General features: G+C 30.8%; 1 protein-coding gene and 1 long non-coding RNA gene across 4 annotated transcripts in view; one reads left to right on the top strand and one right to left on the bottom strand.

The window, feature by feature from the left end:
• Nucleotides 1-24959, top strand: LOC143248668 (uncharacterized). Its single transcript, XR_013027144.1, has 3 exons — nt 1-122; nt 4606-4735; nt 24870-24959. It is a non-coding gene; the product is annotated as an uncharacterized LOC143248668 (long non-coding RNA).
• Nucleotides 5160-26934, bottom strand: part of LOC143248666 (C-Maf-inducing protein-like) — a 67401-nt gene continuing 45626 nt past the window's right edge. For all 3 annotated transcript variants that reach the window (XM_076497232.1, XM_076497243.1, XM_076497254.1), the window contains 11 exons: nt 24848-24949; nt 20196-20285; nt 15464-15529; nt 15060-15086; nt 13937-14093; nt 13029-13283; nt 12284-12331; nt 10671-10817; nt 8567-8672; nt 6715-6785; nt 5160-6346 (listed from right to left, as the gene is read on the bottom strand). In XM_076497232.1, coding sequence (XP_076353347.1) covers nt 6293-6346; nt 6715-6785; nt 8567-8672; nt 10671-10817; nt 12284-12331; nt 13029-13283; nt 13937-14093; nt 15060-15086; nt 15464-15529; nt 20196-20285; nt 24848-24949 — 1123 coding nt within the window. In that variant the 3' untranslated portion in view covers nt 5160-6292. The remainder of the gene's footprint in view (nt 6347-6714; nt 6786-8566; nt 8673-10670; nt 10818-12283; nt 12332-13028; nt 13284-13936; nt 14094-15059; nt 15087-15463; nt 15530-20195; nt 20286-24847; nt 24950-26934) is intronic.

Raw genomic sequence — 26934 nt, 5'->3', positions numbered from 1 at the left:
GGTTCCACATAGTGACAAACAAAATTGTTTAATAATTATAGTGAGCGGGGGCGGGAAGAGTGCAAGTTGCCACAACTTACATGGGATTTGGTAAAAAGACACTTTCTTGCAGATCCCAAACAGTACATAGACAATTTTCGATTTTTATGTTTTTTCACGATTTTTATGGTGTCAAAATTGGCTATAGTAGGATATGTTGCATTCGTTTGAGAAAACTGACATCTTTAATCTTATGCACATTTCCAAAGTCATAAAATTCTGATCCCACTCTTAGTTGAAAGCAATCTGTTTTTTTAATATTTTCATCCATTATTCCAAATTCGTATTATTTGTCTTTTACATTGAAGCATGTGCTTAGGCTTGTACTTTTAAAAATAATTACAATCGCACTCATGAAAAAAAAAGTTATGTAGTGCATGAGCAAAGTAGAGATTTAAGAGAGTTAAATAACCAGAGGCAAAATAAATAGAACAGATGAAAACATGTTTGTTTTGTACACCGCGAGAAATTAGATAGTTTCTCAACTCTGGAGCCAAAACTTTAGACTTGTGTTTCTCGACAAACGTAATTCAGATGTCCTTTTTACTGAAATAACGGGTGTGATGGGTAATGATAAATATATATGCACGCACACATACAATACTGTTATTTTTTGTTTAAAAGTTCACTTTTAAATATTTTTAATTAATATCTCATAAGAAAATAGAAGTAACATTGGTTTAATGTTCATATCCTTCTAAGTTTTACTACATCAATCTCTGTTTAATTTGTATTGAAATTTTCCCTTGTTTTAGATATTGCAATTTTTGGTTTCTGATACTGATTTACTGACCGATATTGGGTTAGACACGATTTTGTATAATAACATCAGACTTCTTCAGGAAAATTAATGACATTTCTTGTGACTGAGATACTTACACTGACTGTTCATTTCCTTGATGTATGAATAAAGTAATTGGATACTTTACAAGAAAAAAAAAGAGGAATTTCAGCATGCCTACCAATTAATGACAAAAAGTTTTCATTCTTGGTCATGGAGGAGTTCTCTTGTCTTGAGATCAAATACTCCAATCCTAAGTACAAGTAGCAGAAAAAAAATCTATTCTGTAGACAATCTAGGAGGAAAAAATGTGACCTGGATTTCAAATGTAATTTATCTTCTTTGCCCAGTATACAGTATCACCTCTTGACTTCTGTATTTTAAGAGAATTGGCCAGCTTCCAAATCAAATTGATCTTGAAGTCTGATCAGCAAAATATATTCTAGTTCTAACTGGTCTTTACCCAGGCTCAATGTATATTGAATCACTCTTGTGAACAGAAGATGCCATTTAACAAAAGAGCTGAGGTTGCTAGAAAAAAGGAAATTTGCATTTTTTGTGTTACTGCTATGACAATTTGGAATTTAAATAAAAAAAATACCACCATAGGTTACAGAGGACATAATAAGTGTACTTAAAAAATATTAACTCTATTATGCCTAGAGGTTAGGGTGCTTTACTCACAATTTTAGAGCCTTAAGCTCGAATTACCATTATTCAATGTGCTCCTGTGTATGGTTGCCATCTGGGCTGACTAACCTGATATAAAAATTCCTGGCTTATAAAATTCCTCACTGACCTCAAACTAGTTGAGATTAAGGTCATTATGGAGAAGAATAAATTCTTATAACATGCTTGCTGCCAAAATATCCAGTAAGTTGGTGAAGCCAAGGCGGTAGAAGACTCTTCAACCTATCTTGGCCACATTCTCATCTACAGGATCAAATGACATGTCTTAGATGAAGCTTATCACACCCATATGTTTATTCAACTAACTTAGAATAACAGTTCACATCACATTATGGACAAACAGTCAATAAACTTTAACACTTAACAGGCAAAGTTGCAGAAGAATGTGCAAGTCAGGATCTTGGCTTCTGAAATGTACAGTTTTTACCCCTAACAGCCAAGTTTCAATTTTCATTTTTATCATCCCTACAATTGATTAGCTCTCTGATGAGAATTTTCTCCATGTTTCAAAAAAGTTTAACATTTTAGACAAATCATATCTAGATCATTACTCCTGAGAACAAAAAAATTCAAGTCTGTTTCTACCCCCTTCTTAAGTGTACTTATATCATAATTTGTTAGTTATTCTGTTATTGGTAGTTTTCACACAATATGAAGTCAGATAAGATTTTGAATGTAGCCAGTCCAAATCCAGAGTCCACCAATAACTTGACTGAAATACAACTTTGGGACTGTGAGACATTCATTGCTAAGCTGAACCAAATATTAAACTAAGTGGAAAATCCAACAATCTATGAAGCCAGGCTCAGTGCTTGGAAGAGGGGGTACCATAGGAAAGTTGGCCACTGATGCAGAAGATTTATGTTTTGTGCATGATAAAGCCTACTCTGCAAAGGTCTACCCAGTGAAATGATGAGGCACCATTCTTCAACTCAGGCACTTTCTGTAATGATGCAGTAAGAAGTGGTAACTTCAAATTTGTCACAAGAAAGAAAGAGGCCTGCAGTGGCTGTACCTAAAACAGATTATTCTACTCAGACACCCAGATTGTTCTAAGCTCGAGCCCAGCTGAAAGTAAACTAACTTTTCACACATCCTGACATTGCAGTGTAACAACAGTAATATCTCAAGAATAGGCAGGGTTGTCCTGTTATTCCCAAGGTTTACATGTTGTAGCTTATGCTAATTATGCCTCTACTCAGACAATTTCCTGTAAGATACAAGTGATTTGTTTGTTTGTTTAGAATTAAGCATAAAGCTATACAATGGGCTATCTGTGCCCTGCCCATCATGGGTATCAAAACAAAGTTTCTAGTAGTGTGAATCTGCAGACATACTACTGTGCTACTGAGGGGCAGATACATATGAAGCTTTTGTTTTGAATGAGAAGCATTGCATCACTTTTGAGTCAACTGCCTGCTTTTTACCAAGCAGCAAGTTAGACAAAGCTATTGGTTTTGATGATGGCTCAGCATGTGCAAGAGTCAAAACAAGGGAGTGAACAGCTTTCCTACAGCTTCAAGACCTAAATGAACTCAAGTTGGACTTGTTCTCCAATTTATGGAAGTGCAATGGACAGCTTGCATCAAAAGATTTTGTGACAAACCAACTCTTTTAGGACTGGGTATATCTTGGTACATGCCTTTAAGAGTAAGGGACAAGAGGTGGAATTTCTGGTTTATCCAGGAGCAGCCAAAACACCAGTAGGTCTCACAGAATCTCAGGATATTTTAATAAAAACCACCAAGTGGGCCATTTGCTAATCCTACAGAGTTCTTTAGTAATTCTTGTTGTGTTAATACTTATAAGATATTAGTATATTCTTGATTCAATATGGTGTCAGGCTATGATTATTCAGTAACATATTTCTTGTTATAATTGTGGGTTTTAAAGGAAACTAAGGAAGATGATCCTTCTGGTGTTGATTTAAATTTTACTACTCATTTCTAAATATTCTTAAGTTCAAGCATTGTCCAAAGGTATGTTTTCTACCATGTTCCATTTATCTCCTGATAAAATTAAACTGTCTTCTTCTATTAAAACTAATTCATTAGTTATAGATTGAAGACTTACATAATATTTTTGTTGTTCAGTGACCATCATCAGCAGTACTCTTAATTTTATTCTGTTGCTGGAACTGAAAATTTAGTTATTCCCTTAATTATTAATTACATCAATTTTCTTAAATAAAACTTAACTTTCTAGCCATGTAATCTAACATTTTATTGAATGTTTGAAATAATTATCTAGAATTAACTCTGGCTACATTTTCTGCTCTTTCATGTTGCTTATCTCTTATTTGCATAAGAAAATCATTTCTGAGTTAAAACTAACTCCTATAATTGTTCTTGGTTGTGCTCAAGTTCACTTCTCAAAGAGACATCTCTATCTGGTGTGGTAGTTGAGCTACATTTGGTAGTTATTGTGCTGGCTTGTATGAGTGTCTCATCACTTCCTGGCTCTGTGAGAGACTCGATGTTACTACTTGTGTTAACACCTTGTGATTCTTGAACTCCTGTTTCACTTTTTGTGGTTATCATTGAGTCATCTATACACTCACACACATCATTGTCACTTGATAAATTATTTAAAGTTTATCCTTTGTTATCTGGGTTATTTCTTTCAGTGTCTATCTATATGTACACGTCATTGTCACTTGATACAAAATTTACTGTTTGTTTATTGTTCATTATCTGGGTTGTTTGTTTCTATATCTATCTTATGTTCAGACTCTTAATGCATTATAGCTTTATTATATTTTTAACATTTCCTTTTATTTCATTTTCTATCTTTGTATTTCCTTTTTATGTTTTATATGTTTCATATATTTTCTTTAGTCTGTTTATATATACTGTGTATTTTTGTTAAAATACTTTTTTGACCTTGAAATGTACATGACTTATTTTTTTAGTTATTCTAAAGGAGCATTTTCATAATTTTGTCAGTTTCTTAAATACGTGGCCATACAGTATTACCTCATTACCTACTCTTACATCATTTAATTAACTTCTTTTATTTGCATGTTTTTCTATTTTTTCAACAGTGTTTATTAAGTAGTTATATGTCAAGTAAAATGAGAGTTGTATTCATCGCAGGATCAGAGTTTTGGAATCTTCATCTACCTTATACTTTAAAACCTCAGATACAAATATTTCCAACATCCCCACAATAAGAAGAAAGGACTTTCTTGGGCTGACTCATTACTTGCACTTCCATAAGCGAACAGTAAGGACAGTGTTTGTTCATTCAAAATTTTCTTATCTCTATCACAGTGTTGTGGTATTATGCCCAATAATGTCTTATCATACCTTTCTACTAATCAATTTGCTCTGGTGTGGTATCAGATGACTTCTATTTTCTTTATAAGGCTATCAAACCAACTACCATCAGTGTTGAAGAATGGAGTTGTAAGGTTTAGGCACTTATTGTTTAATATTAGCATAGCTTGTGACACACCAGTGCATACTGACAATATTAAATGTAATGAATTGGGTCAGTAAACTAATTTAATGTTTTGCATCATTAGAAGTGTAAACAAGTTAATACTATAGCTTATGTAGATTTCATATTTATATATCATCTTTTTGTAAGATTTCGTGACAGTAAATCTTTGTAGGTATTAATACATCTCATGTAATCCAGTGACCTCAGATATATAATCTTTATTTACTCAATAGAAGCTCATAAGACGAAGACATTAAGGATTATTTACATGCTACATTTTATAAATAAACATATTTTCTAAAGTAAACAAAAATAGAAAAAAGCTCTTTCAGGTTTATAAATATTTTACAATATGAAATCCATGTTTCCTTTGAGCAGTAAGAAAAACTAAGACTTCTTTACAGAAATATTGTAGGATCATTATAAATTGTGACAAGTGTTAAATATGCCTAGCTTTAACCTAATTAATTTTTTGGCTTGAAAAAAATGTGTAACATTTATATGATGCATCAATATAGAAATACTTGTCGAGAAAACTTTATGATCTCATAGAAAATAATACGAGAAAAATGGTTTTCTGTACATGTACTTCAACAAAAGATGGCTATACAAAGTTACTAAGGATGAAAAAAACAATGAATTGTTTTCTTTCTAGCTTTTATAGATTCCATTTTGTAAACAAAAAATATCACAGTACAAATTTTTAATTACAAAAACAAATATAACATTTTCTGTAATAATATTGCCATCTTATTAGGCAGCTTATTTTAGAGAATATAAGCTACTTGGTTTAAGATGTGACACTTTTATAAATAATGAATAAGGAAATAGTTTGCCAGAGGGTGAAAATACTTTACTAGAAGTCTTTTTCTCCCATTCATATAAAGCATAGTAATCATTATAATATGATATGCTACAAAAGTGTTTTTTCACTGTTTCAATACAGTTAGGCACCATTTTAAACAAATACATGTTTTGTCAAGTTGATGATAAATGAGTTCAGGTATCATGAGAAGTTTCAGTGTTTATCATAGAAACAAATCTGCATCTCATTAGTTAGGACAGCAACATGAGCAATAGATTTTAATGTTGTGATCATATGGATGTATACATAACACCCATTTTTAAACAGTGATCATGTAAACAATAACATACTAAAGGATGTTCATCCTTATGGTTTCTGTATTAAAATAACTAGAGCAACATAAGCAATAAACCAAAAAAATATTCATTAGTTTGTAAAGTTTCTCTAACAATGATCTGGTTTCCCAAGCTTAACACTTTATTGAGGATGTAATGTGTAACACATTTTTTTCACATACACTTATGGGGTTGATACTACCAAGCATCAGTGTACCTGACATCACATTCTTCTAATGTTGGAAGTTTTTTCTGAAAATGTAAAAACATGATTAAGTTTTTAATAACAACAATATTAACATAGACAAGAGGTATTCATTTCACACCACTTTTGTAATGAAAATACAGTATTATTATTTTATTAGATATTTAAAATATTTCAAACCTTATGAAATTAATAAATGTTCTATTAATTGAGGCTACATGCAACTTTCATGTATATTTATCTGTCCTAATGCTAAACAGTAAAAAACCTCAACATTTATATATTTGAATAAAAAGTACCTTTTACACAATACTCATCATTTTCATAAATTTATATATCTACATTATCTTATACAGATGTATGAATGAAAATATACATGAGTCTAGCCTAGTATATATATATACATAAAACTCACTTTCAGCCATTCTAAGGTTTGAGAGGACAAGGAGGTACTATTTAAGTTCAGTTTTCGTAGATTTTTCAGAGCTGAAAAAATACATTTGATAACAGTTTTGGTTTTAAAACACTCCCTGAGATACATTTGCAGTAATTAACAAAAACTTGTACATACATTATATATGTGTCTTTTAAAATTATTTAACAGTAATTAGCAGTGCAACAGAATTACTATACACCCTACAGAAAAAAATAATGATTTGAATTCTTCATTATTTAAAAAACATTTCCAACAATGCCCCTATGTGTTTTTTAAAATTTATTTAACAATAGGGGCATTGTTGAAAATATTTTTTAACTAAGGAAGAGTTGAAATCATTATTTTTTCTGTAGAGTGCATAGTAATTCTGTCCCACTGCTAATTATTTTAAATATAAGTTGCTTATTAGCCAAAAAGATATTTACAGATATCCCTAAGCATACCTAAAAGTGATTTTTTTTCTATGCTATTAAAACATATACAAAATCATTGTTTCTCACTGTGTGAACTGATCTTTAATTTGCAGTGGTGAGAATGTTTCAAGATGTATAGACTTTGAAGGATCAGCTACATGCAGCCAAATAGTCAAAATATTTTTTATTACATTTAGCTTGGAAATTCTTATGTGGTTATTACTGTATTGTGATCAGAGCTGGCTGATTAGTTGTATTTGATAATCAATTTACCAAGGAACTCATTAATTTATTACTGGATTTGTACAGTATTAAAAAAAAAACTTGGCTGAAAGTGCCTCTAGCAAATTGCCTTCCCTCTAGTCAGCAGTGTGAAAAAAAATGTTGATTGTGAGTGCTTGCAAAACTGAATAAACTTGAAGTAAAAACAATCTTATAAAGCTAAAACTGAGCAGAGTACAGATAGGCTATTACATAGCTCTGTGAGTAAAAAAAGCAAACACACTACTAGTTACAAGTTTAAAGCTAACAAATGAAAAATTAGTTTTGCTGTTAAAAAATAGCAATAGAAACCACTGTTAGCAAAACATTAATGGTCTCTCTCTGCTATATGCACACAGTATCTTGTAATTAACATAACATACCACAGCATAATTACATATTAATTACTGCACCATTAAATATAGAATGTAACATATACAGCAAACCAACACTTTTTTTTGTGACCTTTCATGAAAACTTGAATGTTAAGAACTTGGATTCAACATTAGTATAGAGAAAAACCTTCACTGAAGAGTTCTGCCTACAGCAGTCCTCCTAACTGAAATATCAGGATTTATTCTTTTAACAGTTTTAACTTCTCCCTACATTATGATTTCCACTGACATGAAAGTTTTAACTTGTTTTGGATGAGCAAAGTAATCATATGTTGTCACTTGAACCCAAAGAAGTAGTTCCAATATGTAGTTTGAAGCAATATCAAGACACTATAAAGTTGTACAAAGACAGCCAAGACTCAGGTACTTTTGTTGTTTTCTTTGTTAATAATTAAAAGTAATAAATAAACTTTTTAAAGACAGAAAGAAAAGCCTATTTCTTTCACATGTAAGAAAATTGGGTTCCTCTTTCTGGACTCGCCAACTAACATTTGTTCCCCATCTGCCTCCCAAATAAAATATCTCAGAAAATAACACTGTGGTTTACACTTCTGACTGATATTGGACATGTATCAAATTAGTTTCAAGAAAACTGGTATTTAATTTGAGGTAGTCAAGTGCCACATCTGGATAAATTATTCATGTACACATTAATTCAGAAAGGATTGCATGTCAAAGAGTATTTACTTACCAGCATATTTTTTATATAACATACAATTACAACACACTACAAGATGCTCTATATTTTCACAGGTTACTTACTAAATAATGCAGTTAATCCTTTGTCAGTAACTTGGGTTTCACACAAGTTTAGAACTTCAAGATTGTGAAGATGTTCTGAGATTAACATAACACCTGAATCACCAAACTATAAAAAAGTTAAAAGAATTGTATGAACTTTCATATGAATTTATTAACGAAAGTGATAAAATAAAATAAGATTATCTGTAAATAAACAAAATTGTAAGTCTTAGATTGGTTGTTAGGAACATTTTTATATAATATGTAGTAAAATTTCTCTGACAAAAAATAGTTTTGGAAAACTATGCTAAAATCAATAACAGTAATTTCTTATTTAATGAACACCACTTACAGCTAACTATTACCAATGATTTTCTTCTTTTGTAGTGTACATTGTAATGAATTTACTCATTTATTTTAATATCAATATCTGTTTTAGTTAAATATATATCTAGATGTGCAAGTAACTTATACTGTTAAATGTGTATTGTAAAATTCCTCCCTATTAAATAAATCTGTAAGAATCAACAATATAGTTTTAGAAAAGCACTAGCATATTACTGGGCCAACTACAATTTCTAGAACCTCACCTTAACATTTATAAGCCAATACATCAAAAAACAGTATTATATTGTCAGTTTGCTACCGTTAGTACACTGTAAACCTCAGAAGCTATAACTGTGATAAACACTTATTAAATCGGGAAACTATAGATACTTGGTCAGGAATATGTATATATCTTTAACATTACAAACTATTTAACTTCAGTGGATTACCATCAAATGTTAGTATTTCTATGAAGACTTCATATAACTTCACTTGTGAAAACTCGTGTGATAAGCAAGAGCTAGCTAGTCATTAAGTAAGCTGCACCAATATCAACTGGAAATTAATTTGCTTATCATGAACTGTTGATAAAATATTCAGTTTCAGACTAGATAGAAGAATCAAATATTGTTTGTAAGTTTGTAAAACTTTTGTATATAAATTGTATATTAAAATATATGTGTGTTAAGAAAAAAAAACTGTGTATCGGTGTTGTTAAAAATATCATAAATTTGATACATATTAACATTTAATTAACATCTAAATCCAAATTACAATTTAACTCAATTTTAGACTATTTCAAATTGTAATGCATGACATGATACATTGGGTACTTGCCCAAGATATAAAATGCAACAACATTTAGGTAAGACTGAGAAATTAATGTAATCTAATAAGATTGTTGTTATGTAAATAATACATTAAAATTTTATGGTGTAATTTTCCTGACAAATAAAATCAACAAAGTTGTCGGTTTTCTTATTGTAATGCCACACAAGGATTATCTGCATTTATTTACCGCAGAGAACCAAACTGTGGATATAAGCATTATATTTTATAAACATACTGTTGACCCACCAGTGGACTTCCAACAACAGAGCTGTCAAGTTTTTACTTTTACTAAGAGGTGTTGGGCAGTAAAACAATTTTTTTTTTGGTTCAAAAGAAAAATTTAAAAGTTGAATGTGTATTTATGTCATTTGAAACTCTGGTTCAGTTTTTTTTCTTATAAGACTTTGAATGCTTTTACAGTGACTTGTAAAATAATTTGTCTGTAAAAACTGAAATGCAGCTATATTAGATCCATTGACGATATTCAAAAGCACACAGAATCAGCAAAAAATTTACATTGGCATTACATACAAGATCAACAGAAAAACAAAAATTAGTATCAAAAAGTAGATCCAATAACTCAAATATTTTTGAAAAGTGGATTATCCTTCAATAGTGGTAAATAGGACCTCAACTGAATGCAAAGAGAATAAAATAAAAACAGAAAGTATTTATTCTGAAATATTTCATTTCCTTTGTATTTTAAAGAGAAATAACTTATGTAATACAATTATATCTTAGGATATATGACAACAGGTCAAATACCCATGGAACAGGTCTACAACAAGACTAATTATTGAAACATTGTTGGTAAAAATAGTTCAAAAAGCTTGGAAAATAAATTGTCATAATGTCATTTATTTGAATGTTGGGCTCTCACTTGTTAAGTATGTTAAAGTAGATGAATGTTTTAAGAAAAACATCAGTTTTCTACTTAATACAATCTTATGTGATACTGATGACTTACTTGAGTAGACCAGAGATTGAGGTAGCGTAGGGAAGGTAGCTTTATTAACTGTTCAGCACTGGTACAAGTGATGTTGGTAAAAGCAAGAGACAAGCACTCCAGGTTTCCAAATGAACCACAGCTCAGCAGTTGACTTAGGTCATTGTCCTACCAAAACAATAAAGGGTGAGAGAGTACAAACTACTTACTGTAGTGTGTTATAAAATATTATGCACAATAATAATTTCACCAATATTTATAAAACCACAACGAATTGTTTTCCACACACATAACTTGGTTATAGCCACCATAAGTCCTTCTCCCTTATACATATTATGAACTTACTTCAATTTACTTTAAAGTTGTAAGTACAAAGATATAACTAAAAGTTGGGAAGCCATATGTGTGATGTGAAGTTCATCGCTAAGCAATGGCCATTGAAAGTATGTCTTTGAAGAGTAGTAGTTATACATACAACTCACTGTTGTTATGTTGTACAAAGCTATTTTTAAATAAACATCAGAGGACTGAGGGCTTAAATTAAGCTAGTGATATTAAAACAGAAATACATACTGTACTAGATCAGAAATGTATTTATTAAGTACTTTCATTTTTATAGTTTAATTAGCTGTAAACAGTGACATGTAATTATTAATAAGCTAAAAATTAGTATATATCACATTTTTATCAAGAAGATAGCATTATACTTAAATGTAGAACATGTTGTTATAACTTGGATATCACAATTTTCTATGTAACTGATGAATGCATCAAGTAATTTAATAAAGTTATAATACTTTATATTTCTCACAATAAAAGTACTTTATCAAGAAACAAACAAGGTGCTTAATATTGCTTATTCAAGCTTTGAGCATTCTACATTATATTGACCTCTGTTATCTTTAGTGTTTCTTCATTTACATCTCAATAACTCACCAATACTTAAATTCTAACTTTAATCTATAATTATCATCAAAAAAGTTTATTTTAATAGGTAAAATTTCCATTATATATAAACATTCGAAACTTTTTTTAATTATCACATATACATAGTGATCATATAAATATAAATAATTGGAAAAGCATTCTGTATTTAAAGTATTAATAAATGACCTGATGAAAACACCAATTAAACTGTGAAATGGCATTTTGAACTGATTTACCTTTGAGTGACAAGATAGGGCCACAAAATAATAAGTAATTATGAGTTCTACAAATAACTGAGTATGTAAGAAAGAGATTGGGTTCAATTGTACAAATGTGCAATATTTGTTCTAGATTCAAAGTTAAAGTATATATTTATGTGATCTGTTGGATGGTCACCTTTTACTGGACAGCAAGACCAAAACCTTTCCTCTCTCTCTCTAAGCTTGTTACAAAAACCATATGTAATCTAATTATACAAGATCCACAGCCTAGCAAACTAACCACTGAGCCATACTTGGCCAGCACAAGATATAATCTTAAAATAAAAATTCAGTGTGTCAATACTCTTATAGTCTTTAAATACCTTCATCATTCATTACAAGAGTTTAGTAGTAAGAAATGGCTTGATGATTGTTCATAATTATAAATGTTTCTAATCTTTATACAATTTAAATAATTAAACATTAATATTTTAAATATTAACTTACAGTGGATTTTGGTGGAAGAACAAGTTTTCGTGGCCCTCCTTTTTGTTGCTAAAAGAAAAAAGTTTATTTTAATGTCAGTACATTAACGACTTTTACGTAGTTTGAAAAGTATTTTCTTACATTTCAAAATAAAATTGTCATAATATTAAAGTATTTTTTGTTATTGAGATGTTTCTAAACAAGTATGTTGTACTTTGTTTTATAATTTGGAGAAAATTATAAGACAATACTAATTTGATTTACAGTGGTTAATTAGCTCAACATGTGTAATGCCAGTCCATCATAACACAACATTTAATATAATTTTCTGTTATTATTAATATTTTTTCAAATAGGGAACCTTATCAAAGTATGATTTAAATACTATCTAGCACATTGATAAACTCTGTTTTGAGATTCAAAGACATTAATTTGTTTTACTAGAAATGTTATCCACATGTTATTTCCCATACTACATTAATATAAAAGACTGCAGTTAAATCTACAAGCTTTAGAAGTATGGCTGGTTAATTTTCATTTAATAAGTACAAACGCCCACTATTACATATCCAAAGAGCATATTACACAATTTAACAATATAGTATTAGCAATAAGATTCCCCTAGTTGTATAGAAACTTATCTGCTGTGTTTCTAAAATTATGCCAATATGCATAAGACAATTTTATAACTTTATGAATTTGATTTTCCAAAATAAAAACTTCACAAACTTGAGTAACAACAGTAACAGTTTTAAATAATTCTCACAAGTTCTTGTAAGTGTATCTGTTTCCGACAGAGGACAGCATAATGCTTTCTGCCTGTGGATGTACTCTGAAGAGTTGAAGTAATCTGAAACTGTACATCCTTATTCTCTATAATTTGAAATTCCATCATTGCGCACAAGATTTGTTGGCATGTTTCATCCTCACGCAGGGCTCTGAGCACAAATGGTCCTAAGTTCTTGCTTAAGCTTTGAAGAAATCTTTTTCTTCGACAGCAACATTCAAGAAATTGCTTTAACTGAAAAATAATAACGTTAACATGTAAAAGTATAATACGTTCAATATAATACGAACAATACTACCATTTATTAATGAAGATTCCTTCTAAGTCTATCACCATTACATAAGGACAGCTAGTATATAAAGCATACTGTGTAATTTTGTGCAACATTCAAAAGAAACAACAATTTGTCTTTCCAAATTAAAACCCCATTTTGATACTGAATAAAAATGCTTGCCCTTGAGTTCTAAATTATTTTTTTATGTTAAATACTATAAATGTTGTTTTTTTTATAAATAAGATCTTTGTAAACAAATTCTCACGTACAATAATTTTTTGTTAAGCTGTCTTGTAATTCATAGCCAATATTCATACATATTCTAATATTGTTCAAAATGTATCATTAAATACAGGATTTAAATTGGAGTAGAACAGGCCAGAACAGAGTTCTGCCTCATGAGAATTCAAATCACTAGTGTCCCTAGTCTTTTAAGTAGAATATCAAAGTTGATCACACTGTAACAGTTTATTACGCTTTAGCTTGTCTATAAATATATTTTTATTAGTGGTGATTACAACGTAATATTTAGAAAGTTTCACTTCTTTTAGGCATGTTTAGTCAATTATAAAACACCCTGAACTCTTTAGAAGGCAACAAATAACCCACTTACCATAAGGCTCCAGAGATCACCTTCATCATCACACGCTATACTTCCTGGACAGTAAAGTTGAAACCAACCATCTTTATCATCACGGATCCCTAAAAGTGCTAGATGAACTTCACATCTAGGGTCTTTACAAATGTTCTCAATCACTACTTTGAAATTTCTGTGAAGAACAAAGTAAATATAACGTTACTGCATATTTTAAAACATTAAAACTTTCATTATCATTACTCGACAACATAAAATCGTGCCATAATGACATTAATAAAAGTTATTCATTAATATCTGTACATAAGAAATCTCTATGAATTCACGAGTCCAAATGATGACATAAAGCGAGTCGCTAATTTTTTATTATCACTGGTGAGCTTTGGCAAATTATTACTTACATTAAAACATAGCACTGATGGAAAAATTTCTAGAAGAACCTCATAGCTAAGTATTCTTAAGCTACTTGATATTCTAAAATAATTCTTTAGACAGTGCTACCAATTTATAAAAAAGTGTATGTTTTAAAGAACAAAAATTGAAATAAAAGTTAAACAGAATATAACGTTAATTTGCAATTTCTTATTTAACAGAAAAAAGTAAGGCATAGTGACTGTTTTGTTATTGTTAAAACATCAAACTATACAATAAGCTATTCATGTTGTGCTCACCATGGGTATTAAAACCGATATTTATAAGCACTGTAACTTTCTAAAGACTTACCGCTAGTCACTAAGGAGCAAGACGTAATAGAAACTTATAATTAATTTTAATATACTACTAAAAAGAAATTACTTCTGTTTTTTTGTTTTGTTTTTTATAATAAATATGTGAATTTCATTACTAATTCTCAGTCGAACTTTATTTCTGTCATTTCTTTTATACACCCTTTGTTGCTTCGTAACGGTAATATAGTTACGTTTATGAAATGATCAAGCAAAAAAATGAGATAACAGCTGAATTAATCAGGAAATTTAATGGGCAACAGGATAAATTGCTTGGTCCGTATTTACTGTCTAATCAATTTGAAATTGTTCGTAACGTACATAAACCAAGTGTTTGTTTTCAAACCACTACTGTGATAAATATCTAATCAACATTGTGGTTTTGTACACGCAATGAATAAAATGTAAGTACTTACTTTGTGAACTGTGCATACGTCAGGGCACTGAAAAAGAATAATAAAACGCTCATAGTAAATAATGTACAGAAATTACATCATCTTCTTTATAAAAATTCATGCACAAATCCTGTAGGTTATTCAAAAATTATAATTACAAGCTATTTAATAAAAGTATTAATTACACTTAAGTGATATGAAGACTCAAGCTATTCTACATAAGCCACGATGACAATAATGTTAATAGTGACCTGACGTTTGATCTGAAAAGTATTCTTTAATTAAAAAAAAAATTCTTCTTTGAAAATAAAAATCCACAGCAAGCGATATATATTTTTTCTTTTTCATGCCTTTTAGTGTCTACTTTCCTAACTTGGCTGAACGAGCCACTACCATTGCTCTTTATAAAACGGTAAAACACTTACTCCTGAGGGAACGGTATAGGCTGTAACAGTTGTGCCAAACTTGGTCTCCAATCTTCAAATGAAACACTGTAAATGTAAAAAGCAATTATAAAATCTGTTTTGATAAAAAAGTATTTTAAAATCAAAGCAGCAAGAGAAATGTCAATGACATGATTTATATAATAAAATTAAATCAACTGCTGACTGAATAAATGAGCATATTCGGTATGGGATTCCAACCGGTGACCTCCCTATGATGTCATGGATCGATTCAAGCTAAAATAAGTCACTCAAGAATTTCTTAAAGACCAAACTGAAAAAAGAAATTGTAATGGACAAATTAAGTATATTGTAATTAAAAACATTGGAAACAATATGACGTTTCATAATATTACTTTGGTTTATATAAATGTATTGCTTCACCACTTGAACTTAAACCTTTAAATCTTCAATTAATCAAAATTATTTTTAAAAAGTTAAGATATTTCTACGTTAAATGTCTATCCACAATGTAGAAAATATTTACTTTGCCACAGACAATTCATTTGGACAAAGATTTCTAGTTTATATGCGACCGTTGTAATTCCCAAAACATGTTTATTAACACTTAGAAGACTGTTTCTCACATTTTTCGGTTTACATACCAGTTTTTGTTTAATCTTTTCTTTTTCTCAAGTAGAAACTCCAAGCCTTTTTTTCAATCATGAAGAAATCCAGTAGCAAAAGTTAATGTTTTTAACACTTGCCCATAAATGGGAAGAATGAGCTTGTTTTTTTTTTTCTTTCTTGTGGGGCACAATTGAAAGATAGGTAATGAAATGCATGCTTAATTTAAAGGGAAGAAAATACTGGTAACTGGTTTGTTTCGTTTGAATTTCGCGAGGGCTATCTGTCCCTAATTTTACAGTGTAAGACTAAAGAGAAGGCACCTAGTCATCACCACCCACCGCCAACTCTTGGGCTAATTTTTACCAACGAATAGTGGGATTGAACGTCACTTTATAAAGTCCCCACAGCTTAAAGGGGGAGCGTATTTGATGGGATTCGAATCCGCGACCCTCGGATTACGAGTCTAGTGCCTTAACCACCTAGTCATGCAGTGCTATGTGAGGGAAAGTTGAGTCTAGAAATGAGGAGAGCAGTGTATATATATTTTTTGGGGAAAGTTCATACCGGGCTTATTACAAATTCTATAATGTTTATATTAATTTTATCATGTATTATAGACTTTAACTTCACGTACCATACTTTGAGAATCCCCAGCTGAAAACAGTTTTAACATGGTACTCAAAAATCCTTTTTTAATGGCATTTAGCACTTCATTATTAATGTGAGCAAAAGACAGATAAGAAACGTAAATGCAATGTTTAGCCGTTATAAAACTATTTTTGCAAGCAGGTGGGTGCTGAAAACCACATATACCATCCCACCGTTCATCAATGTTAATGTTAAAAAAACAATATATATACCATCCCACTTTTCAACAGCGTGGGATTTTAATTACGGCTAACATTACACCTCTTCAAGTTGTTTTGGTGACTTTAAATCCTAGGATCTGTGCTTTGTAACAACTACAGTGAATCGGTCCGTCAGTAACAAATCACAATACAGACCTCGCAGTTTTGAACATTTCTATTAATAAGGAAATTGTATTAAATGAAATCCAGTACCAGATGCAAAATATGTTGTACAGTTCAAGTTAGTAGTGTTCGGTGCTGTTATCAATAATCTATTGTAATTCAACTCAATGTTAATTTACGGTTGTAGCAGTTCTGTCTTTATGATAATGTTAAAATAACGTTTTGTGAATAACTAATAATTATCTTTGTAACTACTTGCTCCAAGTTTGGCAAGTCATAGCTATTGAGATCTTTATGAGATGGAGAGTTCCTCATATCTTATGTCTATAAAAATGTATATTTTATAGAATTTAGGAATAATGTTGAAATGTAACATATAATTGAACTGCTTTGTATGCTCACTGGTGTATCAAATGTTTTTTTACTATACATCTGATCTTTTGTAGTAGTTTAGATATTTTAACAATAAGGTTAGGAAAGAAAAACTATCTTTACTCATTAGATAATAGCAGGCATGATGAAAAAAACATTTCACTTAACATTTTACTAATGTGACTTCATCAGGGCTGTTAATACAAAACACTTCAAATAGTTCTTGTACTATTAGCCCCGATGTAGCTGCAATGACGAGACGTTTGCCAAAATAAAACATTATTATCTGGAAAGTAAAAGTTTTTTTTTTCCTAGCTTTATTCTCTAACATCTGAGAATGGTTACTTAATTCTTACCCCCCACTGGCACACCAGTAAGTCTTTGAACTAATAATGCTAGAAACCTGGCCTCGATACGCATGGTGGGCACAACACAAATATTTTTGTGCTTAGTACAAACAAACAAACAATTAACCATAAAAGAACTTAGTACCCGCTATTTACCATTGTTGTATTGTGCAGGAGAGTAATATGTACCTAACACGTACTAAGGTATAAATATTTGATAATTATTAATTTTTGTAATCGGTGTCATCATGTGTAATATATGAATAGCCTAAAAAATAATTACAACTAATGTTCTATAACATCGGAAGCGATAGTCAAAGAAAGACAATCAAAGAATTTTAACAACAGTTACAAGTGATATAAACAAGTTTAAATCGTATGTGACATATTAAGCCCCCATTAATACGGGTATATTGGTCACTATTTATCACCAGAGGTAAACTATTTGTTCCTGATGAAAACAAAGAAAACCTTTCGAACGTGCTCGAGCTATACTGTTTCATATTTTTATCTTTTTTTTTTTAATTACCCGTTTTTCTATTATTATAATTTAGTTACTTTTCACATATTATTTGTTTTCATCCTATTATGCAGTGGGCACTATCGTGTGCTTTTAGTTCCTGTAAAGTCATTAAACTGAAGCGACACTACTTTTTTTTACTGTTTCAGAACACTCCAGTAGCGGCCAGTTTTAACGCACGATCTAAAAGTTAACTTTGTCCTATGTCCGTTTCTTTGTCAAATCGATCATCATATACTATTTCTCATTTAATCAAATGATGTACTGTCTGCTTATTACATATTAACTAGCTTTAAAGCTCCCTGTACAGAAAGCTTGTGAAACTTCATAATGTGGGACGTTTATACTCTAACGTTTTAATTTTCAAAGTTAACATTTACTAAATTATCGTTCTGATTTTTTTTCCTTTTAGTTTACGAAAGGCAAATAAATATTAATTTCTTAATACCAGTTAGATTCCACAGAGTGAAGTCCTTGACTTTACCAAGAATATTTTGTACTTTCATCTTAATTTTGTTGTATTATGTATTTTAGGCATTGCTACATTAACAAATATTATGAGTTACAAACGTTTACGTACGTATTTTTGTTTACTGTTGATAAAGGTAACATGATACACAAGTAAGGGTGTGATCGGTATTTCACCCCCCAATAACCCGTCTTTTAATATATTACTTATTCAATCAATAAAGTACAGATTGTATACCTTTACATACAATGTTTCCTTAACGTATGAACAATCCATTTAATAAAATGATTTTTACTGATGTAAAAATTAAATATGTAAGTTTATACTTAACGAAATAATTTTCACATTTCAGAAAATTATGGAATGCGTTTGGGGTCTGAAACTACCTTGAAAATCATACTAACCCAAGCAGATGCAGACTTGGACTCTGTGTTTCTGGAGTCCGAGAAGGGGGTCTTCCTTTGCTGCTGTTTTAGTCTACCCTTAAAGTGGTTCTGCATTTACTATATTAACAACGAGAATAAACAAACGTACATACACTCATGTGTATTAAGTTGTGCAGTGCATGTTTAACTCACTTTGCTTCTTATATTGCTATAATAATGTTTCATTTGACACTTTGGTTGTTGAAACACGACTCTGAAATAGCGAATGTTCTTGTCTTACTTAGTTTATATTGAATAAATATGAAATGTGAATTAAAAAGAATAGGGATTGTTTATTGTTTGTTTGTTTTGTTTTTGGAATTTCGCATAAAGCTACTCGAGGGCTATCTGTGCTAGCCGTCCCTAATTTAGCAGTGTAAGACTAGAGGGAAGGCAGCTAGTCATCACCACCCACCGCCAACTCTTGAGCTACTCTTTTACCAACGAATAGTGGGATTGACCGTCACATTATACACCCCCACGGCTGGGAGGGCGAGCATGTTTAGCGCGACGCGGGCGCGAACCCCAGATTACGAGTCGCACGCCTTACGCGCTAGGCCATGCCGGGCCCAGGGATTGTTTATATGATATCAAAACTATTCATTAATAATGATTTGTCTGCGAAGTTTTTTGGCAAATATTATTTAGTGATTTGGACTAAAAAAATACCAGTTAAATAAAGTTTAAATGTCATACATACATCTGTGATTTGTCATTTTATTTTTTAACTTAGTATGTATAGTTTTAACAGAGACGTTAGAACCGAGAGTGCTGTAACTTATATTATTATATTAATTTTCTAAGAGACGTGCTCCCAGACTCCCTTGACTGAGCTGCTTTTAGCATCAGACGCCTGGTGTTAACAAGCTAAATATACTTGTTTTGGGGAAAAGCCATACTGGGCTATCTCATGTGTTCACTGTGAGAAATCGAACCCTGAATTTTAGCTTTGTAATCCGTAAGCTCAGAGCTGACCTACCGTGGTCAGGTTCAATACGATGTGCACTTACAGAGTATACAAGTTACTAAACTTTACTTACATTGTTTGGAAAATTGTAATAAAACAAAGATGCCGAGATTCCCATGCTGTGGTGTCGAACGGTGTTTTGTTGAGGTTTTCTCCTTGGGACCTGTAAAATATTGATTAGCTGTGACACATTCAAATACAAATTTGTGCATTTTATTTATATGCTACATTACAATTTTCGTAAGAGAAAAATAAATGTTTGTATCTGTAGGCTTGTTAACGTTTGCATGGAGATGTTGGTTCTAGAAACATAAAATCTTCGATTTGTTTTGAAGGTGGTACACTCGTCTTATCAGCATCATCTCCCTCTTACAAGAGTAAATTTACCTACCACTTGCTTTGATCTTAGTAATGTTTTTCAACCGACGTTGAAGCCACAAAAATTCTCAACGTCTTCTCTAAAATGTAATGTCATAACATCAAACCGGTAGGGAACTTTCAACAACCTGCTATTAGGTCGAAATAGAACCCACATCCCTAATCAATCTAAAACCTGAAAACGTTTCTATACAAAACTCATTTATATAGAATTGGAGAATAGCGTGTAATGATGAAGGTGACCTGAGGATCCTTATAGTAAGTGGGTTGTTATTTACTACCTGTCTACTAATGTTTCAGGATATTTTATAATTGCCTTAACATACTTAAAAAGAGATAAAACTTTCTAAAAAAATATGCTGTAGTAAGTAGTAATAAAAATATATATTTATATACAAATTACAGTGTAAAAAAAAGATCAGTGATGTTTACATTCCAAGCAAAACTTTCATACTTATTTTGTATTCCATTTGTGATTATATTTTTAATCCTTCGCTCTAAAGACAAGAGGGAATCCTCAATAGCTGCAGCATTTGAAATTATTTTAAGCAAGGCTAAAGTAAATTAATCTACAATACCACAAATGGATCGTGTGTATATCCTATTCGATTTTATTACTCAGAGTCTTTACCAGCCTACCCTCAAATTGAAGTTATTTTAGACAACATTACAGTAAATTAATTAATTAGACCCTGAGCGTGGAAAAATACATCAATGGAACGGTTCTGATTTCCTGAGTCCAAAACTGTAATTAAATCTGAAATCTGTAAGTAGATGATAGAGTTATTGATGTAAGAACTGAAACAAGAACCACACTCTTCAAAAAGTGTGAATTTGTTGAGAAGCCATATTTTATACCAGTGCAATATACGATGATATCGTTTGTCTTATACTCCCTCGGCAACTAGAGAACTTGTTAATTTTCAGCGTATTTCGGGATTTTTGAGAAAATCGTACAAATAAGTTTAATTGTGAATGTATATATATTTTGATATTACTGGCTTCTAAAGAAATCATAACATTTTATAGTTATAAAATTATATTAACATGATAAATGTTATTAATAGTTATGAAATTACATTAATGATTTTTGTTTTTTGTTTTTTTTAAATTTCGCACAAAGCTACTCGAGGGCTATCTGCGCTAGCCGTCCCTAATTTAGTAGGGTAAGACTAGAGGGAAGTCATCACCACCCACCGCCAACTCTTGGGCTATTCTTTTACCAACGAATAGCGGGATTGACCGTAACATTATAACACCCCCACGGCTGAAAAGGCGAGCATGTTTGGTGCGGCGGGGATGCGAACCCGCAACCCTCAGATTACGAGTCGCACGCCTTAACCCACCTGGCCATGCTAATTACATTAATATGATAAATATTATTAATAGTTATAAAATTACATTAATATGATAAATGTTACTAGGAGTTATTTTTTAAGTTTTATTTTCAAACACCACTAATATGCCTTTTCATTTTTTAATAAATAACTTTTTCGTAGATATCAGAAGTGTGAAGTTTTATTGATTCTGAATTTCCATCTATAACGTAGTAATGTTTACCTTATCAGCGATCACAGTTTGTTTCGTTGAGTTTACCGATGTTTTTATTTCAATATTTATTCTGTAATTTCCAATCACACAAACACAAACGCATAACTTAAATGAAATTGGTATCCATTTAAGTAGTTTAAAGTATTGACTAGAATTAATGCGTGAAATGAACTTGGTGCTGTTAATACGTGTTTTAACCAGTCAGTTCAGACACCCCAAGTTTCAGGCATAGCTGTCTCTAAGTTTAAGTTGTTAACTAAAAAAAAGGCAAACTGTAAGAAATACCTGTCGCTTCTTACCCAAATACTGTAGTAGGGCTAGGACTGGTTAGCATTTTTATAATGTGTCCATAACCAAAAGCAAGAAATGTGTTCAACCTGCAGCCTATGACAGACTCGAGCTTGGAAGCTCGAAGAAGGAAACACATTTAAGCAGAGAAAGAATGGAAATTAAACTTTTTACATTTGTCTTACTAAGAAACAAAAAGTAATATAACGAATTCGACCTATCAGTGATTTTGGAACAATACTGATATGAATGTACCATTCTGTAAAAGTAAGTTTCACAACTCTTTGGTTTTAGCACAGGACCTTTTATGTTTTCGCACCCAAGAAAGTCGATTAGTTAGATATAACGTAATAAAATTAGCATGGTTGTGTCGAGGCCAGCTGCACTTAACAACGTTTATACACAAACGGAACTATTCAAGCGAGAAGAGATGCCGGAAAGAACGAGCGGAAATGCGTCAATTTCCAGGTGCTAACAGTACTGCGCAATGCAAGGTTTATACATTGTTACAAAAAAGATACAAGGATTAAATGTAACGGAAATGGTCTCAGCAGGTGACAGGATATAGGTAAAGGTCAAGTCTGGTAATTGTACAAAGAGTAAATAGACCTTACAAAGTATGACTGGTCGATTTCTTCCAAGGTATTTTAAATGCAAAGCTACAAACATTTTCACATCGAACATGTTAATATATATATATACATATTTACACACTAGTAACCACGTTACCGCCCATTGCAATTAACTGTATAATATGTTGTAAATATATGGATGAATTTATTGGAGAAGAGAACAGGATACATTACCCCTTAAGGCTGATTATCAGTTGCAAGCTAAGCGTATGATGAATAACTTAATGGCTGACAGCAGAATTATAAGCAGCTTTTATACTTTAGATAATAATGAGATATAACTTGTTTGTTTGTTTGTAATTAGAAGCCTTCAGATTTACGGCTGAACCAGTAGGTGACAACAATAAAGTTATATGTAAATTCCGTACGAAAGTCTTTGCGATTCCTTCCGCTAAAGAACAATTCATAAAGTGCGTTTGGATTCTCCAGGAGGAAAAAACCCATCTTTCCTTCTGAAACATCACAATGATTCTCCACTATGAAGATTCACTTAATAATTCTGCATTAAACTCACTTTACCACAGTTTTAGAAATTTTATTAGAAAATTAATTTCGTTGATAATAACAAATATACAAAATTAATGTACATTATTAAAAAGGAAATAAAATACCGTTTCTCCATTAAGGAAGCTGTTTAAGAAAAAAATGGTATAAGATCCTAACTACAGAACTAAAAGAAATTAAGAATGCTTATTTGCTGTTCTAATGTTCTCTGATTAGCTTTGAATAGGTAGTGGCGGTTTGAAAGGTAAGTAAAAACAAATAAAAGCTATTGTTTTTACTATAACGGTAAAGTAGATTTTTACTACTTTGAATTTGGTTCTTGTAATGATCAAAGACAAAATTGTGTATCTTCGTTCTCGATTTTAAATTTTATGTGAATTAACTGAAAGATACAAAACATTTAATTGTTTCTGAGAAACTTTAAAGCCTGAATAGAGCCATTCTAGATTACATTAGGACTCAGGCCAAGTCGTTTAGGGAAAACACCTTTTTCTGTTGAATAGACAGTTGTTTCCTATATTTTAAGATTCTTAATTTACTATTTGGGTTTCTAGTCACACATATTAAGAAAAATTAAAATTGTGCATATTAATATATAAAAGTATCTGTGTTAGAGTCAGGTGTGGCCTATAGTGGTTAGCATGTCAGATTGCGTATGCTAAAACTTGCAACGCAATGCCATTGAACATACTCTTCACATTTGGCTGTGAGTGCGTAATAACAGTGGCAATCAATTATGTTATTTGTTTGGGAGATGTAAAAATACCCTTGTGGTAGTGGGTGCTGTTACCTGGTGGTTATCTTCTCTCTGGCCAATAATTCAGAACGAAGGAAGGCTATGTCTAAATCTTATACTCTGTTCTGGCCGGCTATTGTATTCGTTGTTTAAGATATTCAGGTTAAAAATCAATACGACCTATTATGCGTTTGAAGTAATTTAAATTTCATTTTGAAATTCATATTGCTAGATTCTTAGTTTCTAGTTTATTAATTCTTGTATTGTTGCAGTTTTAGTCTCTGGTAAGACGATAATGTTTCCTGTGTTATTAGGAGTGTCATAGGCATAACTTTTAAGACTGTTTTTCTCCACCGATCCATTATATTTTACTTAAATTCCGTAGAAAATATTTGAAGAGTTAATTATACAGTATAATCACACTGGAAAATGTGGTACTTCAGAACGGAATGGAACAAGGACAGAAATTTGAAAAAAAGAAATAATTTCAATTTGTCATAAAAGTATTAATTAAAAATAAAAATAAAACATTAAATAAAACTGTGAGAGGTGAATTAATTATTTAAAAAATATATTATTCATAGAACTTCCTTTCCAGGTTAGTGATCTATTTAAGAACAGTAATAATTAACTAACCATTTTTTCTCTTCAAATAAAGAGTACAATGCTGCAAGAGATGTGGAGACCAAGTTGTGCATGAGTCGAGGATGTGGACATGAGCTTACTGGACCATGAACACTGTAGAAGAAAATAAAATAATGATTTAATGTATTTTTAGTTCATTCTTTTTGTTTGAAAGATATTGAGGTCTAATGGGAAACATGAAACAGTGGTGAATCAACATAAATTTTCTTTTTGAAATTGGAATAGCTGTGCATTAAAAATGTTTGAACATTCATTTAAAATGTATGAACATTTTAATAAGCATTCAAGCATCTAAACTTGGTTTCTTAAAATAACATTTTGTTCATTGTTTGCCTTTCTTTTTGAATGAACATTTATTTATTATATTTTTGCCCAAACACTCAGCTGAGATTTAATAGGTAGCAACAAATTTACCAAAGGAAGGTGGTAATAGGCTAAAGCAAAAATACTTTTATTTTGAAGGAGCGAACTAGTTTTGCATCTTCAGTCTAAAAGGTAATTGTGGTTCCATAAAACAAAGAGGAAAACTAAGTACGTAAAAAAAAAGGACAATATATGTGAATGATAGCTATAAAAATTTCATTTATGAATTAAAGTGTTATATATATATATAAATTGAATTATTAAAGCCTGGTTAACATGGATACAAATTATGAATGTAATAAAACTTATCAGTAACAATTATCAATTTTAGATCTAACAGTTTCTAGGCTCACCTACCCTTATAGTATTGTTTAAAATTTCAGAAAACGTTAACATTAATGAGGGGTGGGTTATTTTATAAAATATTTAGAAAAATCATGTGTGCTTAAATAAATAAATATATACACAATCAGGGAAATACATCAGTGATATATATATTTAAGAAATATATGCTTAATGTAAAAATTGGATAACACAAGCATTACTACATTATATTACATCATAATAAGACTGACAATAATTTTTAACGTATCATTTTTTGCTGTTGTCATACAGATTTCCAGTAAGGAGAGCATAATAGCATTTCAACTGCACACCTTGTCTTCTCTGATTAAGTTCAAAAATATTCTATATGTTCTCAATACTTTCAAAATCATCCCAGAGCATGTTTATTAACAATATACTGCACCAATTTTGCAATGCTTGAATGATAAAGGTACTGCTAAGTTTTCCTTACATAAATATCTCTGACAGGACTGGTTATGATTGTCTCTTATTGCTTCTAATTTTAATACTTTTTTATTAAATTTCAAGATAATCATTCTTAGAATATATATATATGTACACATATAATAAGACAGCATTTTGTATTAATTGAATATATCTTTTCTAACTTTAATATGACACTGATATCATTAAGTTTGAAACATTTAAAAATAACTTGACTAAGATACTGACATTATAATAACCTACAATCTGTTCTAGCATTACATATCTAAAAATTTAACAGTTGTATGATCTATTGTCATTTGATCGTCTATAAAACTTTTTTTAAAAACAGGTCACTTATATAATTCTGAAGAAAGGTCAAGAATGAGAGGTAATCATAATACAGTCCTGTTAGAGATACCCTGTAGGGGGAATTTTTTGGTGTCTTTCTCTTCCTGGTTAATGTTATCATGAGACATACCAGTTAAAAATAAATCTAAAACATTCAAAAGAAACAAAAGTCCATTAGAAATATGCTGGGAAATACAAGAATATTCTGCAAAATGGTTGATATGTGATTGAGGATAAACATATTTCTATCAAGGAAGGCTTTACATTAATTTGAAAATGTTGTTCAAATCTAGATATTGGAAAATTTCATTTACAATGCAGGAAATGAACACCATAAATGGCCATATCATTACATAACATTGTAATGACTTTTTAAAAGGCTTTTCTACAGATTCAGAAGTAAAATATATCATTAGTATGCCCAATGTACACACACTGATCAAATATACAGTGCAAGAAATAAATACAATTAGTAAAATTACAATAAAAACCTTTCTGATAGAAAATGTTACTGTACCATTAACTTAAGTAATCACAGTGTTGAGTTGAAGATAACCTAGAGTGTACAATTTCTACTCTTGTTATACTGTTAAAAA

The sequence above is a fragment of the Tachypleus tridentatus genome, chromosome 1, assembly GCF_004210375.1.
Source record: "Tachypleus tridentatus isolate NWPU-2018 chromosome 1, ASM421037v1, whole genome shotgun sequence".
Lineage (NCBI taxonomy): Eukaryota > Metazoa > Arthropoda > Merostomata > Xiphosura > Limulidae > Tachypleus > Tachypleus tridentatus.
Note: the sequence above shows the minus strand (reverse complement) of the source record. Positions and strands in the feature narration are given on the sequence as shown.